The sequence below is a fragment of the Amblyraja radiata genome, unplaced genomic scaffold, assembly GCF_010909765.2.
Source record: "Amblyraja radiata isolate CabotCenter1 unplaced genomic scaffold, sAmbRad1.1.pri scaffold_418_ctg1, whole genome shotgun sequence".
Taxonomy (NCBI): Eukaryota; Metazoa; Chordata; class Chondrichthyes; order Rajiformes; family Rajidae; genus Amblyraja; species Amblyraja radiata.
The window spans coordinates 71,861-97,690 of NW_022630527.1; the positions used below are offsets into that span (position 1 = coordinate 71,861).

The 25,830-nt window shown below is 49.6% G+C and overlaps 1 protein-coding gene across 1 annotated transcript; it reads left to right on the plus strand.

The window, feature by feature from the left end:
* Window positions 1-1,186: 1,186 nt before the first annotated feature.
* Window positions 1,187-25,830, plus strand: LOC116969932 (zinc finger protein 239-like). The gene is made up of 5 exons (XM_033016692.1): window positions 1,187-1,250; window positions 12,734-13,190; window positions 13,275-13,578; window positions 23,784-23,897; window positions 25,778-25,830. The coding sequence occupies exons 2-5, from the start codon at window positions 12,849-12,851 to the stop codon at window positions 25,828-25,830; spliced, it is 813 nt and encodes a 270-aa protein (XP_032872583.1). The 5' UTR covers window positions 1,187-1,250; window positions 12,734-12,848.

The window sequence follows — 25,830 nt, forward strand, 5'->3', positions numbered from 1 at the left end:
TACTAGTGCTCCTCTATAACCTTTGATCTTTGGCTTGTGGAAGGCAGGGCGTCCATGACGTCATTCCGGGCAAAGATCTTAGAGCAGAGCAAGAAAGGCCACTCCTGCGAAATACAATGGGCTGACGTGTAGTAGCTACGGAGGGGTGCCTGGGCATTTTTCCCGCCCATTTTAGTAACCGGAGCCTATCTGACCCGACCCGACTCGCAGTGAAATCAATGTTGCGGGGCAACAGTTTGTGTGTGTGATATAGGGTTAGATTCATAATTCTGTCAGTTCATACTTCTTGTCAAGAATAAAATTTGACTGGTAATTGTCTTTTTTAATGTTTTTTAAATCATTTCTTTTTAAATGGCTCGCAAGCAGTGTTTGAGTTAATTTTGTAGTATCCGGAACCGACCCGACTCGCAGGGTAATTGACATTGCGGGAGAAGTTTTTGTGCGTGATATAGGGTTAGATTCATAATTCTGTTAGTTCTTGATAAAGAATAAAATGTTTATAAACACACATACATGAATGTGATATAAATGTATATAATCATATAACACACACAATTATATTTCTTCTGATCCAACGATGAACTTTCAGACTAGACAAGGGACATTGTAAACCTCCCCGCAACTTCACACACATTAGGCCTTATCCCCCCCCCCCCCCCCCCTGGCACTCCCTCGCCTGCCCCCACACTACAATGTCTCCCCCCCTCCTATGCCCCTCTCCCCGGGCCCCACACTCCCTCTCCCCGGGCCCCACACCCCCTCTCCCCGGGCCCCACACCCCCTCTCCCCGGGCCCCACACCCCCTCTCCCCGGGCCCCACACCCCCTCTCCCCGGGCCCCACACCCCCTCTCCCCGGGCCCCACACCCCCTCTCCCCGCTGCGGAAACAAAGATCCGATCTTTGGCCGGAACAAGAAGGCGGGGACTGGTTGCTAAAATGGCCGCTATAATCACCATGAATCCGCCCGTGAGCGGACAACATGTTTGCGTGAGAGTTACCCATCTTGCTCCGCTATAAGAGCTTTGATTCCGGGTGCGCGCTCGGCTCGGGCCGGTCCTCCAGCGGGGCGAGCGGATGACAGATGGTCCTCCAGCGGGGCGGGGCGAGTGGATGACAGATGGTCCTCCAGGCGGGGCGGGGCGAGCGGATGACAGATGGTCCTCCAGGCGGGGCGGGGCGAGCGGAGAGTCTACGCTTCACCCGCGGTCTCTGTCTCTGTCTCCGGGGCAACGGGCGGACGGGCTGAGCCGTGAGTACCCGGGCGGGCGGGTCCAGGCCGCCGCCTCGCACCGGGAGACGCTCACAGTGACTGGGGTTGGCGGAGAGCTCGGGGATGTTGCCGGGCCGGGCCTGATCTAGGGGCTGATGGGTGGGCGGCCCGGCCGGGGGGTGGAGGGAGGAGTAATGTCGGGGGGGTGGAGGAGTAATGTCGAGGTGGGGGGTGGTGGAGGAGTAATGTCGAGGTGGGAGGGGGTGGAGGAGTAATGTCGGGGGGGTGGAGGAGTAATGGGGTGGGGGGGAGGAGTAATGTCTGGGGGAGGTGGAGGAGTAATGTCGAGGGGGGGGGAGGTGGAGGAGTAATGTCGAGGTGGGAGGGGGTGGAGGAGTAATGTCGGGGTGGGGGGGGGGTGGAGGAGTAATGTCGGGGGGGGTGGAGGAGTAATGTCGGGGGGGGGGAGGTGGAGGAGTAGTGTCGGTGTGGGGGGGGGGGGTGGAGGAGTAATGTCTGGGTGGGGGGGGGGGGTTGGAGGGAGGAGGCCCGTGTTGTCAGATTTCCTAAGAAGAGAACATCAAAATTGTTAAAGGTAAACCCAAAGCAATCTTTAATCAAATCGTCAGACAATAAACAATAGGTGCAGGAGGAGGCCATTCGGCCCTTCGAGCCAGCACCGCCATTCAATGTGATCATGGCTGATCATCCACAATCAGTACCCTGTTCCTGCCTTCACCCCATATCCCCTGACTCCGCTATCTTTAAGAGCCCTATCTAGCTCTCTCTTGAAAGCATCCAGAGAACCTGCCGCCACCACCCTCTGAGGCAGAGAATACATCACAACTCTCTGTGTAAAAAAGTGTTTCCTCATCTCTGTTCTCAATGCCTTACCCCTTTATTCTTAAACTGTGGCCCCTGGTTCTGGACTCCCCCGACATCGGGAACATGTTTCCTGCCTCCAGCGTGTCCAAACCGTTAACAATCTTATATGTTTCAATGAGAAACCCTCTCATCCTTCTAAACTCCAGAGTGTACAAGCCCAGCTGCTCCATTCTCTCAGCATATGACAGTCCTGCCATCCCGGGAATTAACCTTGTAAACCTAAGCTGCACTCCCACAATAGCAAGAATGTCCTTCCTCAAATTAGGGGAACAAAACTGCACACAATACTCCAGGTGTGGTCTCACTAGGGCTCTGTACAACTAGGCTGTGGGCCGAGGAGCTTTATTCTGCAGTTTTGTGACCTAAGTCACCAAACTACATGAAATTTTCACATATTGTGTAAAAAAATCTATATGAATCACCCCTGAAACTCGATATGAAGAAGACTTGCACATTTTTATTAAATTAGAGAAAAACCGGAAAAACGTCGGGAATCTTTTAATCCAATCAAAGCACATTTAACATTGAGTTGTCTGCCAGTTGGCCAATTACGCGCTTTGTTTCAGGCTAGCACACAACATGGCTGAGGGGGCTTCACAGATGCCTGTTTTACTGGAGATTCCGATGTGTTGTTCTGTGGAATAAATGTTGTGGAAACTTGCAGCAGGTTAATTGTATTTAGTGGGAAAAGCATAAAAAAGGCTGAAGAAAGTGCTGCGAAGTGGATTAAAGTGGAAGAAAGCCTTCAAAGTCCCTGCTGATGTGCTGGAACACAAAAAAGGCCCCCATGAATCAACTAACTGAAAGGTAAGAGGAAAGTCTGAATTTATGAAAATCTATCTGTATGGACTTTAATTAATTCACTTTACTTTACCGCGAGTACCTATGTCCCGCGATCGGAGCACTTTTTCCCGATAAGGTTTCGCAGGCAGCTCCGAGATTATTTGTTGAAGACTTATTACTCTACAACAAGCTGGCATTAGTGACAATGTTTAATTGACTATGTTATAGTTTAGGCCCTCAATTTCATGAATGAATGAATGAATGAATGAATGAATGACTGAATGAATGAATGAGTGAATGAATGAATGAATGAATGAATGAATGAATGAATGAATGAATGAATGAATGAGTAAATGAGTAAGTGAGTGAGTGAATGAATGAATAAGGAATGAATAATAAATGAATGAATTTATTCACATTATAAATGGTGCAATTAAATTAATTAAAGTCCATACAGATAGATTTTCATAAATTCAGACTTTAGTCTTACCTTTCAGTTAGTTGATTCATGGGGGCCTTCTTTGTGTTCCAGCACATCAGCAGGGACTTTGAAGGCTTTCTTGCACTTTAATCAACTTCGCAGCACTTTCTTCAGCCTTTTTAATGCTTTTCCCACTAAATACAATTAACCTGTTGCAAGTTTCCACGACATTTATTCCACAGAACAACACATCGGAATCTCCAGTAAAACAGGCATCTGTGAAGCCCCCTCAGCCATTTTGTGTGCTAGCCTGAAACAAAGCGCGTGATTGGCCAACTGGCAGACAACTCAATGTTAAATGTGCTTTGATTGGACTAAAAAATTCCCGACATTTTTCCGGTTTTTCTCTAATTTAATAAAAATGTGCAAGTCTTCTTCATATCGAGTTTCAGGGGTGATTTATATAGATTGTTTTACACAATATGTGAAAATGTCATGTAGTTTGGTGACTTGGGTCACGAAATCCTATTTCTAGACACATTTTTGATGCTCGGCCCACAGCCTAAACTGCAGACGGACCTCTTTGCTCCTATACTCGACGACTCTTGTTATAAAGGCTACCATGCCATTCGCTTTCTTCACTGCCTGCTGTACCTGCATGCTTACTTTCATCGACTGATGAACAAGGACCCCCAGATCCCACTGTACTTCCCCTTTTCCCAACTTGACGCCATATAGATAGTAAACTGCCTTCCCTTTTTTGCTACCAAGGTAGATAACCTCACATTTATCCGCATTAAACTTCATCTGCCATGCATCTGCCCACTCCCCCAACCTGTCCAAGTCACCCTTCATTCTCACAGCATCCTCCTCACAGTTCACATTGCCACCCAGCTTTGTGTCATCTGCAAATTTGCTAATGTTACTTCGAATCCCTTCATCCAAATCATTAATGTATATTGTAAATAGCTGTGGTCCCAGCACTGAGCCTTGCGGTACCCCACTAGTCACTGCCTGCCATTCTGAAAGGGACCCGTTAATCCCCACTCTCTGTTTCCTGTCTGCCAACCAATTTTCAATCCATGTCAGCACTCCACCCCCAATACCACGTGCCCTAATTTTGCCCACTATTCTCCTTTGTGGGACATTATCAAATGATTTCTGAAAGTCCAGGTACACTACATCCACTGGCTCTCCCTTGTCCATTTTTCTAGTTACATCTTCAAAAAATTCCAAAATATTAGTTAAGCATGATTTCCCCTTCGTAAATCCATGCTGACTCGGACCGATCCTGTTGCTGCTATCCAAATATGCGGCTATTTCATCTTTTATAATTGACTCCAGCATCTTCCCCAGCAGGCTAACTGGCCTATAATTCTCTGTTTTCTCTCTCCCGCCTTTCTTAAAGAGTGGAATAACATTGGCGACCATCCAATGCACAGGAACTGATCCTGAGTCTATAGAACATTGGAAAATTATCACCAATGCATCCACAATTTCTAGATCCACTTCCTTAAGTGCCCTGGGATAGGGAGACGAGAGTGGCGAGATTACAAAGAGCACACATGTTGTTCAGTGCTTCTTGGGCTCCACTCAAAGAACAAAGAAAAAAGTTAAGGGCGTGACCCACTTTCACGACCTAATTCACTACCTCTGCCGAGTTTGCCCTTGACTCATACTCGCAGCATTGGTCGTCATGAGGTAGGAGGCGGCGATGCTCATAGGTACTCGTGGCATCAAGTAGGTCGGGGCGTTTTGTCTATCATGATGAAAAATGTCCACGAGTAAAAAAGGTCGTGAATTAGGTCGTGAAAGTGGGACAGGCACTTTAGTGTAATTATACATTTTCTTATCAAAACACACCTTCTAAATCTGAGTGAAAGATCCGTAGCCAAAGGGAAATAAGGGAGGCTGGACCCATATATTTGCAATGTCAGCCTTATTCTCAGCACAGCTTCAGTACGGCTGCCCATTCCGGATGGACAACTAACTCCATTTGTTTTCAAATTACTTCCACCTTGGTTCCAGAATGGGAGGATCTCTGCACTGTCCGTCTGTCTGTCACTGTCTCTGTATCTGTCTCTGTCTCTGTCTCTGTCTCTGTCTCTGTCTCTGTCTCTGTCTCTGTCTCTGTCTCTGTCTCTGTCTCTGTCTCTGTCTCTGTCTCTGTCTTCTGTTGTCTGTCTGTCTGTCTCGTCTCGTCTCTGCTCTCTCTCTCTCAGGGACGGCCAACATTGGGTGAGAGTTGGGAGTGAGAAATTGCGAGGGACTAAGCCCGAGGGAGCGTTGCGACCGGAGGGGGGGGGGGGGGGGGGTATGTGGAAGGTGTGGGAGGACGGAACGTTTGCATTTTTCAGCTTGAAATTGTGCAATATGGGGCATACTGTAGCAAGTCTTTTAACTGCCACTTGAATGCAAGATATATGCTTTAAATTGGATCAGCTATGAATAAGTTAGAGTAAATTACATTCCTATTACATTCCACAGTAAAGCCCAGGCTCTGATCAACACGTGCAGCACATGAATGATCTTAGTGTATTCATGTATGGAAATCAGGTTGTAATCAAACACTTGGCCCATGTTGACCAACCTGGGTCTCACTGCACACCTGGTACTACTCCTGGCCCTGACTCCAGTTGCATACCTTCTCTCATTCATGTCCCTGAGTCCAGCCTTACACCTGGCCCCCTATTCTATCCTGATCATAGCTGCTTACCTGCTTAGGTTCCCAGTGCTGAACACACCCCTGGTCCCAGCTTTGACTGCACACCTTGTACTATTCCAGACCTTAACTCTGGATGCAAACTTGGCCTTGCTCCAAGCCCCTTTGCACTGACAATATATCTGGCCCACACATAAAGCCCCATATCTGACCACGTGGACTTAACCTGTTACGTTCAACTCCCCAGGTGCTTATCTAATGCAGTAATCCTTTATGTTGGGCATTTCACAGATCAAATTATGGATAACAAAATTTGCTACATTCATTGGCTTCCTTGTTATCTAACATACGAGTTACTTTGTCAAATAATTCATCAATTGGTTGAACACAATTTCTCATCCATAAAATTATGCTCACTCAGCTGTATAAGTATTCTGTTACCATTTCTTTCATTTTCGTAACAAGCTGTTCTGAAGTTATTTTCACCCCCAATATTTTCAGTATTTTGCTGTCTTCCTCTCAGCGGGGACTTTTCCGAAATGCAAAGTCCATTAACTATATATTTAAGCTATATTATTCTATTAAATGTGATCTTGAGAGTACATAATATGTTCTGTGGTATTCATAACACAACAATGGTAAAAAGATCTTTGTTTTGATTGCAACCTACCAACATGCATACATTATTACATTACAGTTAATATGTACCGAGGGCAAATTTTTGTTCCAATGCTCCCCATTCCCAATTACTTTTACATTGAAGTGATTGAAATCCAAGTGAAGTTTAAATGGCATCATAAAAGTAAAACCTCCTGAATGTATGATATTCATTATGTGGTTGGTTGGGGTCAGTATCAGCACAATTACTATATCAAACTTTGAATCTTCAGATGTCCTGGTTCAAGCTAAAACTAAAGACAAATAATAATCTCCTCACATATTCCCCTGCAAGAATCTCTGTCACTACTTTAAAATATGCCCCTTCTTTGAACAAGTTCTTAAACATCGCATCTGAATCAGTTTCCATCTGATTACACTCCTTGAGGATGTTCATCTCCGTGTTCAATTAATAAAACAACGAGTTTGGGGACATTTCTATTCAACCTGTCAAAGGAATTGGGGAGGGGGGGGGGGGGTTAGAAATAGTCAGTGAGGTAAACAAACATAATAATTGAGTGGCAAATGACAATAGTGCTACCTTCCCAATATTTAACTGAAGGAAATAATGGATTATCGGCTGTATGTTGTGACAGACAGCCTGACACATTTCATGTCATTTAATATTACACTTATCCCATCCCCCTGGATATTCCGGATTAATAAATTAAGGTTTTGTCAACTAATTACAAATCAGGCTCATTACAAATCAATAACATCAGCCAACTCCGAAACATGAAGTGCTGAGCATTGGGATCCAGACATCACGGACAACTGGCCTCAGTTCCCCGCTCACATCTGGCAGTGTTCTCCGTCGAGTGTTTTTGAAAGGGGGGAGGCTGAGCGATCACTGATCACTGGCCTTGGGGGTACCCGGTGAGGGAGTGGAGCAACCGAGTGGGGAGAGGGTGTGGAAGAAGGGTGTCCCCCCTCCCATGGTAGGGACTTTTTGACATTTGATGTATTAAAAACATGTTTTAGTGCATTGTAGAAGTATGATTTCAATGTTTTTTTGTATGAAGTATTTTTAAGAGTTAACTTTTTAAGGGGTAACTTTATCCACACAAAGGGTGATGGGTGTATGGAACAAGCTGCCAGAGGAAGTTGTTGAGGCAGGGACCATCCCAACATTTAAGAAAAAGTTAGACTGATACATGGATTGGACAGGTTTGGAGGTATGGACCAAAAGCAGGTAGCGTAGCTGGGACATGTTGGCGGGTGTGGGCAAGTTGCGCCGAAGGGCCTGTTTTCACACTGTATCACTCTATGACTACATTATACCTCCACCATGCATGAATGCTTCAAAATCAAGTGATTGGGGTGGAAGATTGCAATCTTCACGTAGTCCGCCCTGTTTCGACTAATGCAATCAACTTGACGTGCACAAACGGAAGATCAAATACAACAAGTTGTCCAACAACTGTAGGCTGTGCACGCCACACGAAAGAAGAAGAAGAAGTGATCCGAGTTTTATCGCCATATACTCAAGCATAGAAACATAGAAAATAAATGCAGGAATAGGCGATCGGCCCTTCGAGCCAGCACTGCCATTCAATATGATCATGATTATTCATCTAAAATTTCCTGTTTTGCCCCCCCATGTCCCTTGATTTTGTTAGCCCGAGAACTAAATGTAACTCTCCCTTGAAAACATCCAGTGAATTGGCCTCCACTGCCTTCTGTGGCAGAGAATTCCACAGATCCACAACTCTCTGTGTGAAGAGGGTTTGTCATCGTCTCAGTCATAACTGCCCCCCCCCCCTTTATTCTTAAACTGTGACCGCTGGTTCTGAACTCCCCCAACATCGGGAACATTTTTCCTGCAGTTACAGTAAGTGAAAATCTAGCAGGCAAGCAGGATGCTTTCTCCAACCACCCCCATTTGAAGTCCACTATCTTCCACCGTTTCACCCAGTGCTTGGTACTTACTTCCAGCTGCTACTGGTTGTCCTCCAGGATGCACCGAGCCACAGCCTGATCCATGCCGGTCACCTGGGCGAATTTCAGATTCAGATTCAGATTCAGATTCAACTTTAATTGTCATTGTCAGTGTACAATACAGAGACAACAAAATGCAGTTTGCATCTCCCTGGAAGAGCGACATAGAATATGATTTCAATAATATATCTATTTACATGTATACAGTCATACTGTTTTTCCTGTGGGAGGAGTGTCCGGGCAGTCACCGAGGTACATTGTTGAGTAGAGTGACAGCCGCAGGGAAGAAGCTGTTCCTGGACCTGCTGGTCCGGCAACGGAGAGACATGTAACGCCTCCTGGATGGTAGGAGGGTAAACAGTCCATGGTTGGGGTGAGAGCAGTCCTTGGCGATGCTGAGCGCCCTTCACAGACAACGCTTGCTTTGGACAGACTTAATGGAGGGGAGCGAGGAACCGGTGATGCGTTGGGCAATTTTCACCGCCCTCTGCAGTGCTTTCCGGTCGGAGACAGAGCAGTTGCCATACCATACTGTGATACAGTTGGTAAGGATGCTCTCGATGGTGCAGCAGTAGAAGTTCACCAGAATCTGAGGAGACAGATGGACCTTCTTCAGTCTCCTCAGGAAGAAGAGACGCTGGTGAGCCTGCTTGACCAGTGTTGAGGTATTGTGGGTCCAAGAGAGGTCATCGGAGATGTTGACCCCAGGAGCCTGAAGCTGGAAACACGTTCCACCTCCGTCCCGTTAATGTGGATGGGGGTGCGCGTGCCGCCCCTAGACTTCCTGAAGTCTACAATGAGCTCCTTGGTCTTCTTGGAGTTAATGGCCAGGCTGTTGTCAGTTCACCATGCGGCTAGGAGCTGGACCTCCTCCCTATAGGCCGACTCATCGTTGTTGCTGATGAGGTCAATCACTGTTGTATCATCTGCATACTTGATGATGGTGTTAGTACCATGTACAGGTGTGCAGTCATAGGTGAAGAGGGAGTAGAGGAGGGGGCTCAGGGTGAGGATTGAAGAGGTGTGCTTGTCTAACCTAACAGACTGGGGTCTGTTGGTTAGAAAGTCCAGTATCCAGTTGCAGAGGGAGGGGTCGATGCCCAGGTCACCGAGTTTGGTGATCAGTTTAGAGGGTATAATGGTGTTGAATGCTGAGCTGTAATCGATGAACAGCATTCTTACGTAAGTGTCTCTGTTGTCGAGGTGGGAGAGGGCGGAGTGAAGTGCCGTGGAGATGGCATCCTCCGTACTCCTGTTCTTGCGATAGGCAAATTGATAGGGATCCAGTGTGGGGGGTAGGCAGCCTTTGAGATGTGCCAGGACCAGCCTCTCGAAGCACTTGGTGATGATGGGAGTAAGTGCAACTGGGCGGAAGTCGTTGAGGCTCGCCGCAGTGCAGTGTTTTGGCACCGGCACGATGGAGGTGGTTTTAAGGCACGTGAGGACAACTGCTTGGGCAAGTGACAGGTTGAAGATGTCAGTCCAGACGTCTGTCAGCTGCGCAGCACAGGCCCTGAGGATGCGCCCGGGGATGCCGTCAGGGCCAGCAGCCTTACGTGCATTAGTCCTACTCAGTTCCACGTACACGTCGTAGGGAGTGAGTGTGAGGGGTGGGTGATCAGCAGGGAGCACAACCTTGATGGCTATCTCTAGATTGTCCCTGTCAAAGCGGCCATAGAAGTGATTAAGCTCCTCAAGGAAGGAGGCGTTGCTGGATGTGGGGGTGGTGTTGGTGGGTCTATAGTCCGTGATGGCCTGGATGCCATGCCACATGCGTCGGGGGTCGGAGTTGTTGTTGAAGTGCTCCTCAATCCTGAGTTTATGGCAGTGCTTGGCCTTCTTGATGCCCCTCTTCAGGTTAGCCCTGGATGAACTGTAGGCTCGAGCATCACCTGACCTGAAAGCGGTGTCCCGTGCTTTCAGCAGTAGCCTGACCTCGCTGTTCATCCATGGCTTCTGATTCGGGAATATGGTCACCCGTTTGAGGGAGGTGACACTATTGATGGTGGAGTTTATAAAGTCCAGAACAGAGGATGTGTAGGAATCAATGTCCGTGTGGGAGTCAAGGGTGGCCTGGGCTGCAAACGCCTTCCAGTCAGTGTTTGGCACAGAGACTCTCACGGCAGCGGCGCAACGCTTCCAACGCCATGCACTGAGGCTGCTCCATGGCCGGAGCTGCAGTGAGCGACTCGCCAGACCGGCAAACACTCGCCAGCCCCGCTCCCCGTCAGCATCTGTCCCCGTCGCTGCTTCTGCTTCCAACACCTGCGGGCCATGCAGTTGATATGTGTTTTGAAATTTTCATTGATCACAGAATTTCTCACAACAGAGCGAGAGAGAATTTGGCGAAAAGCGTGATTCTCACGCTCAATGCATGGTTGTCAGCCCTGCCTCTCTCTCCCCCTCTGTTTCTCCCCCTCTGTTTCTCCCCCTCTATTTCTCCCCCTCTGTTTCTCCCCCCCTCTGTCTCCCCCCCGTCTGTCTCCCCCCCTCTGTCTCCCCCCTCTGCCTCCCCCCCTCTGTCTCCCCCTCTGTCTCCCCCCCTCTGTCTCCCCCTCTGTCTCCCCCCCTCTGTCTCCCCCCCTCTGCCTCCCCCCCTCTGTCTCCCCCCCTCTCTCTCCCCCCCCCTCTGTCTCCCCCCTCTGTCTCCTCCCCTCTGCCCCCCCCCTCTGTCTCCCCCCCTCTGTCTCCCACCCCTCTGTCTCCCACCCCTCTGTCCTCCCACCCCTCTGTCTCCCCCCTCTGTCTCCCCCCCCTCTGTCTCCCCCCCCTCTGTCTCCCCCCCTCTGTCCCCCCCCTCTGATCCTCCCCCCCTCTGTCTCCCCCCCTCTTCTCCCCCCCTCTGTCTCCCCCCCTCCGTCTCCCCCCCCTCTGTCTCCCCCCCCTCTGTCTCCCCCCCCCTCTGTCTCCCCCCCTCTGTCTCCCCCCCCCTCTGTCTCCCCCCTCTGTCTCCCCCCCCTCTGTCTCTCCCCCTCTCTCTCCCCCTCTCTCTCTCTTCCCCCATTCTCTCACCCTCTCCACCACTTCTCTCTCTTCCCTCTTTCTTCCCTCTCACCCCTCTTCCCCCCCTCTCCCACCTCACTCTCACCCCTCTCTCCCCTCTCTCTCCCCCCTCTCCCTTTTCTCTCTCTGCATTCACACCCCCTCTGTCTCTACCCTCTCCCTCCTCTCACCCCTCTCTCTCCCCACTGTCTCCCTGTTTCCTTCCCCTCTCTCTCTCCACCTCCCTTTGAGAGTCTGTCCCTTCGGGAAAGACACTCTCATGGCAGCTGTGCGACGTCTCCGACGGCCCGGGACTCTTGTACTGCTCCATGGCCGGAGCTGCAGCGAGCGACTCGCCAGTCCCGGATCCCCGCATCTATTCCCGCCGCTGGTTCTGCTCCCATCCCTCCCTTAGCCCCGGCTCTCCAACACCCGCGGACCATGCAGTTTATCCGAGTTTTGAAATTTTCGTTGATCACAGAATTTCTCACCACAGAGCGTGAGAAATTTCTGATCCACGTGAGGGCGTCAGAGTTTGTTCAAATGCGTGATTCTCACGCTCAAAGCATGAGAGTTGGCAGCCGTGGTGAGATAGAGAGAGGGAGAAAGAGAGACAGTTACCGAGAGAGAGACAAGAGACAGAGAGAGAGAGGGAGAGACAGAGAGAGAGAAACAGAGAGACAGACAGAGAGAGAGTGCTGGAGTAACTCAGCGGGTCAGGCAGCATCTGTGGAGAAGATAGATACAAAGTGCTGGAGTAACTCAGCGGGTCAGGCAGCATCTGTGGAGAGAATGAATGGGTGACATTTTGGGTCGAGACCCTTCTTTGGTTTAGTCCGCGCCGACCAGCGATCACCCCGTACACTAGCACTATCTTACGCACATTAGGATCAATTTAACAATTTTTCGGAGGCCGAGTAATCTACAACCCTGAACGTCTTTGAAATGTTGGAGGAAACCGGAGCGCCCAGAGTAAAACCCCACGCAGGTCAAGGGGAGAACGTGCAAACTCCGCACAGACAGCACCCATAGTCAGGATCGTACCCGGGTCTCTGGCGGTGAGGCAGCAACTGTACCGCTGCGTCACTGTGCCGCGCATAATTATATAAGTTTCCTCCACCATAAACGCACCCAATATGTGCTAGTAATGTCCTGTTTGCCAGCTTGTTGACCATCTGTGTTCCCCTCCTGCAGTGTTTAGGAGCCGTTGCTGTGGACAGAGAGACAGGGACGCGAGCGGCCATTGAAGGCGGCCAGGGTGCCGGTGAGCCCCCCCCCACCCATCTGCTCGGTGTGCGGCTGAGCTTCGATGGAGAACCACATGACGGGGCACAACCAGGAGAAGCTTTATGAGTGCGACGTGTGTGGCAAGGCCTGGCGGAGCCCGAGTCTGCTGGAGATCCACCAGCGGGTGCACACAGGAGAACGCCCCTTCGACTGCTCAGAGTGTGGCAAGAGCTTCTCCCGCTATGAAAACCTGCAGCGGCACAAGAGTGTGCACTCCGGCGAGAGGCCCTTCACCTGCTCCGACTGCGGCAAGAGCTTCAAGATGGCGAATAACCTGAAGAGACACCGAAAAGTGCACACGGGCGAGAAGCCCTATGGCTGCTCCACCTGCGGCAAGAGCTTTACCCGGTTGTATGGGCTGCAGGTGCACCGGCGGATGCACACGGGCGAGAAGCCCTATGGCTGCTCCACCTCCGGCAAGAGCTTTACCCGGTTGTATGGGCTGCAGGAGCACCGGCGGGTGCACAGCAGTGAGCTGCCCTTCACCTGCTCTGACTGCGGAAAAGGCTTCAAGTCGTCGCCGGACCTGAAGGTGCACAGGCGCCTGCACCCTGGGGAGCGGCCCTATACCTGCAGCGAATGCGGCAAGGGCTTCACCCGCTTCAGAAACCTGCTGGGGCATCAACACACCCACACCGGCGAGCGTCCCTACACCTGCACCCAGTGCGGTAAGGGCTTCACCCAGTCCACCAACCTGCTGTCCCACCAGCGCACCCACACCGGGGAACGGCCCTATACCTGCAGCGACTGCGGCAAGGACTTCAGCCGCTCCGACAGCCTGCTGTACCACCAGCGCACCCACACCGGCAAGCGCCCATACACCTGCGCCCAGTGCGGCAAGGGCTTCAGTAAGTCCAGTCACCTGCTGTCCCACCAGCGCACCCACACCGGGGAACGGCCCTACACCTGCAGCGACTGCGGCAAGGGCTTCAGCCGCTCCGACAGCCTGCTGTACCACCAGCGCACCCACACCGGCGAGCGCCCCTACACCTGCGCCCAGTGTGGCAAGGGCTTCACTCAGTCCAGCAGCCTGCTGGAGCACCAGCGCACCCACACCCGCGAGCGCCCCTTTACCTGCGTCCAGTGTGGCAAGGGCTTCACTCGCTCCTCCAAGCTGCTGTCCCACCAGCGGGTGCACGCCGGCGACCGTCCCGTCCCCAGCCCGGTGTGTGGAGAGCGCTTTGCCATGGCTTCCCGCACCCTGTCTCACCAGAGCGTGCACACCAGTGGCCAGCCCTACGACTGCCCGTACTGCGGTGAGGAGTTTGACAGCTCGCGGGGGTTGCGGCAGCACCGGAGGACCCACGCCGGCGAGCAGCTGCTCCCACTGTGATAAGAGATCACGGGGGCTGCAGGAGCACCAGCGGTTACACACCGGAGAGAGACCCTTTATGTGCGCTGAATGTGGCACGGGCTTCACCCGGCTTGACCACCTGCTGGAGCACCGGCGAGTCCACACCGGCCAGCGCCCCTTCACCTGCCCACTCTGCGGCAAGGCCTTTGCCCACTCCTCCAGCCTGCTGGCACACCACCATGTGGATAAGTGCTGTTTAGGTAGACACAAAATGCTGGAAGGTATGGGTAATGTTTCAGGGTCAAGACCCATCTTCAGTACCGATCCGAAACGTCACCCATTCCTTGTATCCAGAGATGTTGCCTGACCCGCTGAGTTACTCCAGCACTCTGAAATGTCACCTATACATGTTCTCCAGAGATGCCTGACCCGCTGAGTTACTTCAGCACTTTGTGTTAATCATAGAGCGATACAGTGTGTAAGCAGGCCCTTCGGCCCAACTTGCCCACACCAACCAACATGTCCCAGCTACACTAGTCCCACCTGCCTGTGTTTGGTCCATATCCCTCCAAACTTGTCCTATCCACGTAACTGTCTTTCTTGGGACAGCCACAGCCGCAACTACCTCCTCTGACAGTTTGTTCCATACTCCCACCACCCTCTGTGTGAAAAAGTTACCCCTCAGTTTCCTTTTAAATCTTTTCCCCTTCACCTTGAACCCATGTTCTCTGGTCCTCGATTCCCCCATTCTGGGCAAGAGATTCTGTGCATCTAACTAAATTGTGTTTTATGCAAGATTCCAGCATTTGCAGTATCTTGTGTCTCCCTCACCTATATCCAGCTATCACTTCTGAAGAAGGGTCTCAACCTGAAAGGTCACCCATTCCTTCTCTCTTGAGATGCTGCCTGTCCCGCTGAGTTACTCCAGCATTTTGTGTCCACCTATCGCTTGCCAGGCTTTGTCCAGCCCCCATCTCTCTTTTCCAGCTTCCTCCCCCCACCCTCTCCACTCAGTCTGAAGAAGGGTCCTGAGTCAAAACATTGTCTGTCCATTCCCTCTAAAGCGGTGGAGGAACTCAGTGGGTCAGGCTGCATCTGTAGAGGGAAGGGAATCTAAGGCGACCACTCCCACCTCTCCTTTCCAACTTTCTCCACCCCCCACACCAAGCAGTCTGAAGAAGGGTCCTGACCTAGAATGTTGCCTGTCCATGTTCTCCAGACGTGCAAGTTACTCCAGGAGATTGCGTCTCTCTTTGTAAACCGGCATCTGCTGTTCCTTCTTTAGGTATGTGAAGAGGAACACATTAGTTAAGACCAAAGTTGGACCGTTGAAGACGGAAAAGGGTGAATTTATTATGGGGAACAAGGAAATGGCAGATGAGTTGAACAGGTACTTTGGATCCATCTTCACTAAGGAGGACACAAACAATCTTCCTGATGTACGAGTGGCCAGAGGATCTGGGGGGATGGAGGAATGAAGGAAATCCACATTAGGCAGGAAATGGTGTTGGATAGACTGATGGGACTGCAGGCTGATAAATCCCCAGGGCCTGACGGTCTGCAACCCAGGGTACTTAAGGAAGTGGCTCTAGAAATCGTGGACGCATTGGTGATAATTTTCCAATGTTCTATAGACTCAGGATCAGTTCCTGTGGATTGGAGGGTAGCTAATGTTATCGCACTTTTTAAGAAAGGTGGGAGAGAGAAAACAGGGAATTATAGACCAGTTAGCATGACATCGGTGGTGGGGAAGATGCTGGAGTCAATTACAAAAGATGAAATAGCTGCACAGTTGGATAGCAGTAACAGGATCAGTCCGAGTCAGCATGGATTTACGAAGGGGAAATCACGTTTGACTAATCTTCTGGAGTTTTTTGAGGATGTAACTAGGAAAATGGACAAGGGAGAGCCAGTGGATGTAGTGTACCTGGACTTTCAGACTTGATAAGGTTCCACATGGGAGATAAGTGGGCAAAATTAGGGTACATGGTATTGGGGGTAGAGTGCTGACATGGATAGAGAAGTGGTTGGCAGACAGGAAACAAAGAGTAGGGATTAACGGGTCCCTTTCAGAAAGGCAGGCAGTCACTAGTGGGGTGCCGCAAGGCTCGGTGCTGGGACCGCAGCTATTTGCAATATACATCAATGAAGAGATTTAAAAGTAACATTAGCATATTTGCAGATGACACAAACCTGGGTGGCAGTGTGAACTGTGAGGAGGATGCTATGAGAATGTGGGGCGACTTGGACAGGTTAGGTGCGTGGGCAGATGCATGGCAGATGCAGTTTAATGTGGATAAATGTGAGGTTATCCACTTTGGTAGTAGAAACAGGAAGGCAGATTATTATCTAAATGGTGTCAAGTTGGGAAATGTGGAAGTACAACGGAATCTGGGGGCCCTTGTTCATCAGTGACTGAAAGTAAGCATGCAGGTACAGCAGGCGGTGAAGAAAGCGAATGGCATGTTGGTCTTCATAACAAGCAGTTGAGTATCGGAGCAAAGAGGTCCTTCTGCAGTTGTATAGGGCCCGAGTGAGACTACACCTGGAGTATTGTGTACGGTTTTGGTCTCCAAATTAGAGGAAGGACATTCTTACCATTGAGGGAGTGCAGCATAGGTTCACAAGTTTAATTCCCGGGATGGCGCAAGTCATATGCTGAGAGAATTGAGTGGCTGGGCTTGTACACTCTGGAGTTTAGAAGGATGAGAGGGTATCTTTTTTAAACATATAGGATTATTAAGGGTTTGGACATGCTAGAGGCAGGAAACATGGTCCTGATGTTGGGGGAGTCCAGAACCAGGGGCCACAGTTTAAGAATAAGGGGGAAGCCATTTAGAACGGAGACAAGGAAACACTTTTTAACACAGTGAGTTGTGGAATTCTCTGCCTCAGAGGGCGGTGGAGGCCGGTTCTCTGGATACTTTCAAGCGAGAGCCAGATAGGGGTCTTTAAGATAGCTTAAAGATAGACTTAGGATCTTGAATATTCCCATAGCGTAAATTTGACATGAACCGTACTTCCTTTTCTATGAAGTCACCAGACCAGGAAGCATGGCCTCTCCATTCTCATTTTCCTCTAACAGACCAGCTTTAGCTTTTCTCTAAGGCTATAGGGCAGTTTTAGAGTGTTCATATTGCTAACAACATTCATTTCTTGCATGTGGTCTAAGAGGGTAGTCATTTCTTTCATACTTCTAAGACATATCGCAAACTCCCGCAATGCTTTCGCATCTTCTGGCTGGATAGCTGTCCAAGCATAGACCTTCTTCATGAGGATGTCTTTGGATCATGGAAGTTTAAAGGGACTTTTATGTAGTGTGTTGGCAGCGAGCGGCGACTGCGGAGGGTTCAACAGCCCCGACCACGGGTGAACAAAAGGGGAAGATGATTGAACTTTATTAGCTTCCATCACAGTGAGGAATGTGGATTCTGCTGTGGTGGATGTTTATGTTAGATTTTATTGTATGTAGCTGTGTGTCTTGTTGCTTTTTACTCAGTATGGCTGTACGGTAATTCAAATATCACTGTACCTTATTGGTGACAATGTGACAATAAATTCCAACTTGAACTTGATCAGCTTTCGTCTATATATTAAGAAAAGGATAATGCTGGCTGATCGTGCACAATTGTGACGGCTTGATTTCAAAGACAGGGCAGGGGCATTCCCTGAGGGGTTCGGGTAGTTGGAAGAGGTTTTGTCTGTGTTTTTCCCCTCGGTTGTTGTCCGGGTAGGAAGGCGGCGGCACTTGGCCCATCGGGGCTAGGATGTGCGGGAGGAAGGCTAAGCTTGGATTGAGGCTTGGAAGGCTGAGCTCGTCTCCCCTGCCTCGATCCGCATCCGCATGCAAACTCCACACGGACAGCGTTGGTGGTCATCTTGCCCGGAGACAGGCCCTTCGGCCCCTCTCGTCCGTGCTTCCCCAGGCTTTCTGCAACACAATCTTGCACTGTTCTGCACTGGATATTGCATTTATTGTGTTTGTCATCACTGTATGTACACTGTTTGCTCTGGCGGCTGCGTGTAAACGGGAGATTTCATCACCTCCCGGTCGATGTGCAGAACAACAAACTAATGAAGCATCTGGAACACAGTTCTCCTGGGTTGCTGCAGGCTGAAGCATCAAACTACTACCCTGTTGAGCCCCGTCAGTCCCACAGCACAGAAACACACAGCTATGCCTATTGAAGCTAGTCCCACATGCCCGCGTCTGGCCCCTCACCCTCTCTGCCTTTCCCACCCATGCCTTTAGAAAGGAGATGAGGAGGAAATTCTTTAGCCAGAGGGTGGTGAATCTGTGGAATTCATTGCCACAGAGGGCGGTGGAGGCCAAGTCACCGGGTATTGTTTAGATTTTAGAGATACTGCGCGGAAACAGGCCCTTCGGCCCAACGAGTCATCGCCGACCAGTGATCACCCCGTACACTAGCTCCATCCTACACACATTAGGGACAATTTTACAGAAGCCAATTAACCTACAAACCAGCAGGTCATTGGAATGCGGAAGGAAACCGGAGCACCCGGAGAAAACCCACGCAGGTCACGGGGAGAACATGCAAACTCCGTACAGACAGCACCCGTATTCAGGATGGAACCCGGGTCTCTGGCGCTGTGAGGCAGCAACTCTACCGCTGCGCCACTGTGTATTTTTGCTATCTATCATTTCATTTATTACCCACACCAGCAGAGTTGTGCACAAATGGTTCACATTAATAATGTCAATCTGACGGGCAACTTTTCCACACAGTTGGGTGTATGGAAAGAGCTACCGGAGGAGGTAGTTGAGGCAGGGACTATCACAACGTTTAAGAGACACTGGATAGGACAGGTTTGGATGGATATGGGCCAAACGCGGGCAGGTGGGACTAGTGTAGATGAGGCATGTTGGTCGGGGTGGGACTAGTGTAGATGGGGCATGTTCGTCAGGGTGGGACTAGTGTATACGGGACATGTTGGTCGGTGTGGGCAAGTTTGGCCGAAGGAAGGGCCTGTTTCCATGCTGGCCTGTTTCCATGCTGTGACTCTATGATCTTCCAGGAGCAACATTCTCCTTTCTCTGGTTCATTCATTGTTAATAAAGAAAGTTGACCTTTCCTGTTTAAATCCACAGTAAAGTATAGTCAGAAGTGAGCCCACCTGCTTCACCCACGATGAATTAACAAATCATCACTATTCACTTCTCAGACGTTAGAATTGGTCAGAATATTCCCTCCACCGTGACCCTTGACACCAATGTCCCTCAGGGTCATGACCTTGCCACCCACAACTAGTGGCCAGGTCTCAGGCCAATGGGATCCAGACGTCCGTCCACTGGTCTGAATACTATTTCAGCCACTTGAGCAGCAAAGATGAGATAGAATATGGGAAAGACATTGAGAACCTTCTGTCCTGTAGGGCCGAATGGCGTACTCCTGTGCCTATTGTCAGGATAACAATCCATCCCTCAACATCAGCAAGACAAAAGAGTTAGCGTTTACAAGAACAATCCCAGGAATGAGTGGGTTAACGTACGATGAGCGTTTGTCGGCACTGGGCCTGAACTCGCTGGAGTTTAGAAGTTTGAGAGGGGGGGCTCATTGAACAGTGAAAGGCCCCGGATAGAGTGGATGTGGAGAGGATGTTTCCACTAGTGGGAGAGTCTAGGACCAGAGGACACAGCCTCAGAATTAAAGGAAGGAGATGAGGAGGAATCTCTTTAGCCAGAGGGTGGTGAATCTGTGGGATTCGTTGCCACAGACGGCGGTGGAGGCCTCAAGTCAGTGGATATATTTAAGGCAGAGATAGATAGATTGTTGATTAGTGCGGGTGTCAGTTGTGCTGGGCTGTGGATGGAAGCAGTGCTCCTGGGCTGTTGATGGGAGCAGTGGTCATGGGCTGTGGATGGGACCAGTGGTCCTGGGCTGTGGATGGGAGCAGTGGTCCTGGGCTGTGGATGGGAGCTGTGGTCCTGGGCTGTTGATGGGAGCAGTGGTCCTGGGCTGTGGATGGGACCAGTGGTCCTGGGCTGTGGATGGGAGCAGTGGTCCTGGGCTGTGGATGGGAGCAGTGGTCCTGGGCTGTGGATGGGAGCTGTGGTCCTGGGCTGTGGATGGGAGCTGTGGTCCTGGGCTGTGGATGGGAGCTGTGGTCCTGGTCTGTTGATGGGAGCAGTGGTCCTGGGCTGTGGATGGGAACAGTGGTCCTGGGCTGTGGATGGGACCAGTGGTCCTGGGCTGTGGATGGGACCAGTGGTCCTGGGCTGTGGATGGGACCAGTGGTCCTGGGCTGTGGATGGGACCAGTGGTCCTGGGCTGTGGATGGGACCAGTGGTCCTGGGCTGTGGATGGGACCAGTGGTCCTGGGCTGTCATTGGGAGCAGAGCTCAGCGTAGAGACAGGGAGCCTCCCCTTGTGTCTGATGTGGATCTATATCTCCAGGGCATGAGGTCGGTGAGAACACTATCGCTTTCTCCTGAATTGTGTTTGTTTCTTTGATTAATTCTGCTGACTTTTCCTTTTAATTGTTGTCATTTGAAGTGTCCAGGGATTTTAATGATTATTTTTTCTGGTGCAACTGGAATTGTGCTGATTCTGTGCTGTATCTCCAAACTAAAAGGATGTTTCCACTAGTAGAAGAGTCTCGGACCAGAGGGCACAGTCTCAGAATAAAAGGATGTATCTTTACTAAAGTGATGATACCCTAACCTTATCACAACTGAAATTGAATCTGGCTGATGTAAATGTAGAAACAAAGACCTGTAGATGCTGGTTTATACCAAAGATAGATACATTGCTGGAGTAACTCAGTGGGCCAGGCAGCATCTCTGGAGAAACAAGTGATTTTGGGATGGAATAGAAGGGTTCTTACCCAAAATATCACCCATCCTTTTCCTCCAGAGATGGTGCCTGACCTGCTGAGTTTCTCCAGCACTATTATCATGGTCTCCTCTATATCCCACAGCTCTGCTCTTACTCCCCATCTTCTTAAGGGGTTGGACAGTCTAGATGCAGGAAGATTGTTCCCGATGTTGGGGAAGTCCAGAACAAGGGGTCACAGCTTAAGGATGAGGGTAAAATCTTTTAGGGCCGAGATGAGAAAAACATTTTTCACACAGAGAGTGGTGAATCTCTGGAACTCTCTGCCACAGAAGGTAGTTGGGGCCAGTTCATTTGCTATATTTAAGAGGGAGTTAGATGTGGCCCTTGTGGCTAAAGGGATCAGGGGGTATGGAGAGAAGGCAGATACAGGATACTGAGTTGGATGATCAGCCATGATCATATTGAATGGCGGTGCAGGGTCGAAGGGCCGAATGGCCTACTCCTGCACCTATTTTCTATGTTTCTATTCCTTCTCTCCATAGATGCTGCCTCACCCGCTGAGTTACTCCAGCATTTTTGTCCAGCTTCGATTTTTCCAGCATCTGCAATTCTTTCTTAAACCACACGGTGGGAGGGTTGACCACAAATTGGAGCGACCTGTTGTGTGAATTCACAGCACATTGGGAGCGCTGTCTACAAATTAGATCTTGTGCTCTTCACTGCAAAATGGTTCTTTATTGCTCTGTGACCCCCTTCCTTTCCCCATAATGCACCCATTGTCCAGATGCCAAACTTAATAAAAGCCCTGAAACCAGGGAAGATTTGGGATGAAAATCATGGAACTGCATGTGCAGGTTTACAAAACAAGGCACAAAGTGCTGGAGTAACTCAGCGGGTCAGGCAGCATCTGTGGAGAACATGGACAGGTGGGATTTTGGGTCGGGTGCCTTCAGACTGATTTCTGGGTGTGGTTCTGTTTACTTCATGAAGGCAGTAGCAAGAATGAATTTGTCTTCTGGATAGCTGTCCAATTGTGTTTTAATTGGGGCATTCACTTTATGAAGACTGGTTTTCACTTGATGACTAATTCTTATGAATAAGAAGACAGCGAGGAATTTAAAGTGGATCCACATTGTACTTGGTTGAGGAAAGTTAATGTGAACTCGTTGTTAACCACTAGTGTGAACTGGTTAATGTTAACTACCCTAATCAAAGCTTGTTTATTATGAGTTCTTGTGAAGGACTTTCAGGTGAAAGGAATGTGTGTGATGTGTGGAGTGGTCATTCGTTGAGCTTTGGACTGGACAGAATGTTGTAGAGATTTGTAAAGATATTTGCATGCTCTTGCTCAAAAGACAAAATGCTGGAGTAACTCAGCGGGTCGGGCAGCATCTGTGGAGAACATGGATAGGTGATGCTTCACACAGTGCTGGAGTAACTCAGCGGGTCAGGCAGCATCTGTGGAGAACAGGGATAGGTGACGTTTCACATAGTGTTGGAGTAACTCAGCGGGTCAGGCAGCATCTGTGGAGAACATGGATAGGTGACGTTTCACAGAGTGCTCGAGTAACTCAGTGGGTCGGGCAGCATCTGTGGAGAACATGGATAGGTGACGTTTCACAGAGTGCTGGAGTAACTCAGCGGGTCAAGCAGGATGCCCATAATAAAAAGTATAGCATTGAGCAGCTCAGTCAGTGGAGAGAACAGCTGGAGCTGACAGTGAGAACAGCTCGAGCTCTCGGCGGCCGACACCAGAGAGAGGTTAAAGTTGCTCAACCTGGAAAACTTGCAGGACTTAGGACTAGTTGAGGGGATTTAGCTGCGGGAGGTCGTTCGAGTCACTTCGGAGATTCTAGAGGCCCATGGCTTCAGAGAGCGGTGGGGCTGAGGGTGGTGGGTGGCAGACTGTAGGTAAGGAAAGGGGGGGCTCTAAGAGAGAGGCATCGAGCGAAAGACCCGAAATGTCAGGAGACGAAGGAAGTAAAGTTAGGAGAACTAGAATTATTGAAGAATTCGTCGTGCTGTTTAAAGTTAAAGGAGTAAATCAAGGAGATGCAGGATTTAGAGCAGTGAATCCATTAAAAATTACCACCGCTTTGGAGAGCCAGATAGGCAGGGATTTTCAGGCTAAGATTCTGTATAATGGGATGTTAAGAGTTTGTTGCAAAGACAGAAAACAGTTTAATGATGCTAGGGGTGTGGGGAAATTGGTGGTCAAGGTGGAGAGTTTGGTCCCTAGAGGAAGACAGCCGGGAATAAAGGGAGTGGTCTATGGGATGTATGATGGCTTGTCTGAGAAGGAGATCTTAGAAAATGTTAAGGGGGCCCAGGTAACTGATGTTGTGAGATTTAAGAGTAGGAATGGAGTCAGGGACCCGCCGGTCCTGCTTACGTTCAAAGATGGAGTACTGCCACAGAGAGTGTTTCTTGGGAGTATGGCGTATCAAGTGAGGGAGTACATTAAACCACCGTTGCGCTGTTATAACTGTCAAAGGTTTGGACATGTTGCTGGGTCTTGTCGGGGTAATAGAAAGTGCGCAAAGTGCGGTGGAGATCATGTAATGCAAAAATTGCAAGGCAGAGGCTCCTAAGTGCCCTAACTGTGATGGGGATCATGCAGCAGGGTTTCGTGGTTGTGAGCGCTTTGTTCAGGCGAAGCGAGTGCAGGAAGTGAAGGATCAGAACAACGTGTCATATGCAGAGGCAGCTCAAAGGGTGGCTAGAGAACGCGGAGATGTGAGCGCTGGGACTAGAGTGGTGCTAGGAAGCCAGATCACTGAGCCAAACTTGCCGTCGGCTTTTCCATCTGACATGTTGATTTTTAATAAGGAGTCATTTCTGTCTTTTGTTTCTGATGTGCTGGTAGGAGCTAAGAAAGCAGCTAACCGGTCAGATATCATCAGGTTAGTGGTGGGGGCAGCTGAAAGGTTCCTCAGTGTAAAGCAGTTGCCAGAAAAGTTGCATCAATACATGACGGAGAGTCAGTGTATGGAGAGGTCACAGTTGTCGAGAGCTAGCAGTATGGAGTATGTCAGTGACAGGGCCGGTGCTAGGAATTGCGGGGCCCAATTAGAAAACTGATGGCGGGGCCCCTACTCTAGAAAAGTAAAAATTTATGTATGTTTATATTTCGTGTAGTTTCGGGAATTTTAAGGCAAGCTGGTTGGTGATTGGATGCAACCCCCCTAGAGACAGCGTTTGATTGGCCGCCAAATAAATTTGTCAAATCTGTAACAAAAATCGCTGGTCGGTGCGAACTCAGTGGACTATCTGGTTGTATCTCCAAACTAATCTGGTTGTATCTCCAAACTAATCTGGTTGTATCTCCAAACTGATCTGGTTGTATCAACCAGACTATCTGGTGGTATCTCCAAACTAAACAGTATAACATGCAGGTACATTCATTTAAAATTAAATTCAGTGATTATTTCACATGATTTCTCACTGTGCAAAGCTCAATATCTGACCAATTTCTGTTTAACACGTTTGGTCTGCCGTGAGCATTTTTCGTTGCATCTCGTTGCATCTCCCCTTTTCCTAATCGGCCACAATTCAGATAATAGTCTACTTTCCTGTTTTTGTCACCAAAGTGGATAACCTCACATTTATCCACATTATACTGCATCTCCCATACATTGCCCACTCACCCAGCCTATCCAAGTCACCTTGCAGCCTCCTAGTTTAGAGGGGTTTAAACGGTTTAGAGATGTTTAGAGGGCTTCAGATGGGTTCAGGTGTGTTTACAATTGTTTAGCGGGGAATAGAGGGAAATAGGGGGGCTAGAGGGGGGTTAGACGTGTTCAGAGGGTCCCAGAGGGGTTTAAGAGACGTTATAAGCCCCCCGTGAGAAATTGTAATTCTCTGAAATTGAAGATAGACATAAAGCTGGAGTAACTCAGCAGGACAGGCAGCGCAGCGACTCTGGAGAGAAGACCCTTCTTCAGACCGCACTGAACTCGCGTCGATGAGAGTACTTGTGATTGTCTGAAGAAGGGTCTCGACCAGAAACACAACCCTCTCCCCAGAGCCGCTGCCCGTCCCGCTGAGCCACCTTCAACTTCAGAGCCAAACAAAAAACACAGAGTGCTGGAGGAACTCAGCGGGCCAGGCGAATGCTTCACCCGCAGGGTTTCTCCAGCATTTTTGTCTACTGCAAAACGTCAACGATTCCGGGAATGCTGAGGGGACAGGGTGATAGAGAGGGAGTGGGAGAGCTAGAGAGAGACAATATGGGGAGCGGGAGAGAGAGCGCGAAAAGAGGGAGGGAGGGAGTGAGCAAAAGACAGAGAGACACAACCAAAGATCCGCTATAAGATCTTTGGACACAACGTGGGTCGGTAGGTGAATGACTAACCTGCACACCAGGAAGAAGCCCCTTCTCGCGGTCCGGGGCCCTTCTTCTTCTTCTATGTGGTGTTTTTTGGCGGTTGGCAAACAACTTTTTGGTGCATTACCGCCACCAACTGGCATGGAGTGTGGATCAAACAACACCATTACATATACTAATAACCTATATCCTTCCGAACAAATTGGTTACCCTAAGAAAATGCAACAGGATTTGATAGCACTTATATGAACTTCCTTGCAAAATATCTACCAAATCAAATTGTATTCTTTCTTTTCTGAACTGCTCACTCATCCGTTCTCTCTCCTCCTCATACCTCTCACAATGTACAATGACATGCTCTATTGTCTCTTCTTGCCCACAGTATTCACATCTACCTGTATTATGCTTGCCTATTATAAAAAGTGTACTGTTCAGACCAGTGTGTCCAAATCTAATTCTTGAGATTACTGTCTCCTCTTTTCTGTTTTTTTCCTGCACATCTCATTTCTCCCACTTTCCTCTGGACTCTGTAGAACCACCGTCCTTCCAGCTCTTCATCCCATCGGTCCGGGGCCCTCACTCATGA

Excerpts from the sequence above, each read along its gene's own strand:
- LOC116969932 (XM_033016692.1), top strand. The coding sequence starts at position 12,849 with ATGGAGAACCACATGACGGGGCACAACCAGGAGAAGCTTTATGAGTGC. Across the intron at positions 13,191-13,274 it reads CCCGGTTGTATGGGCTGCAG|GAGCACCGGCGGGTGCACAG; the intron begins GTGCACCGGCGG and ends TATGGGCTGCAG. Across the intron at positions 13,579-23,783 it reads CTATACCTGCAGCGACTGCG|GAGCTAAGAAAGCAGCTAAC; the intron begins GCAAGGACTTCA and ends ATGTGCTGGTAG.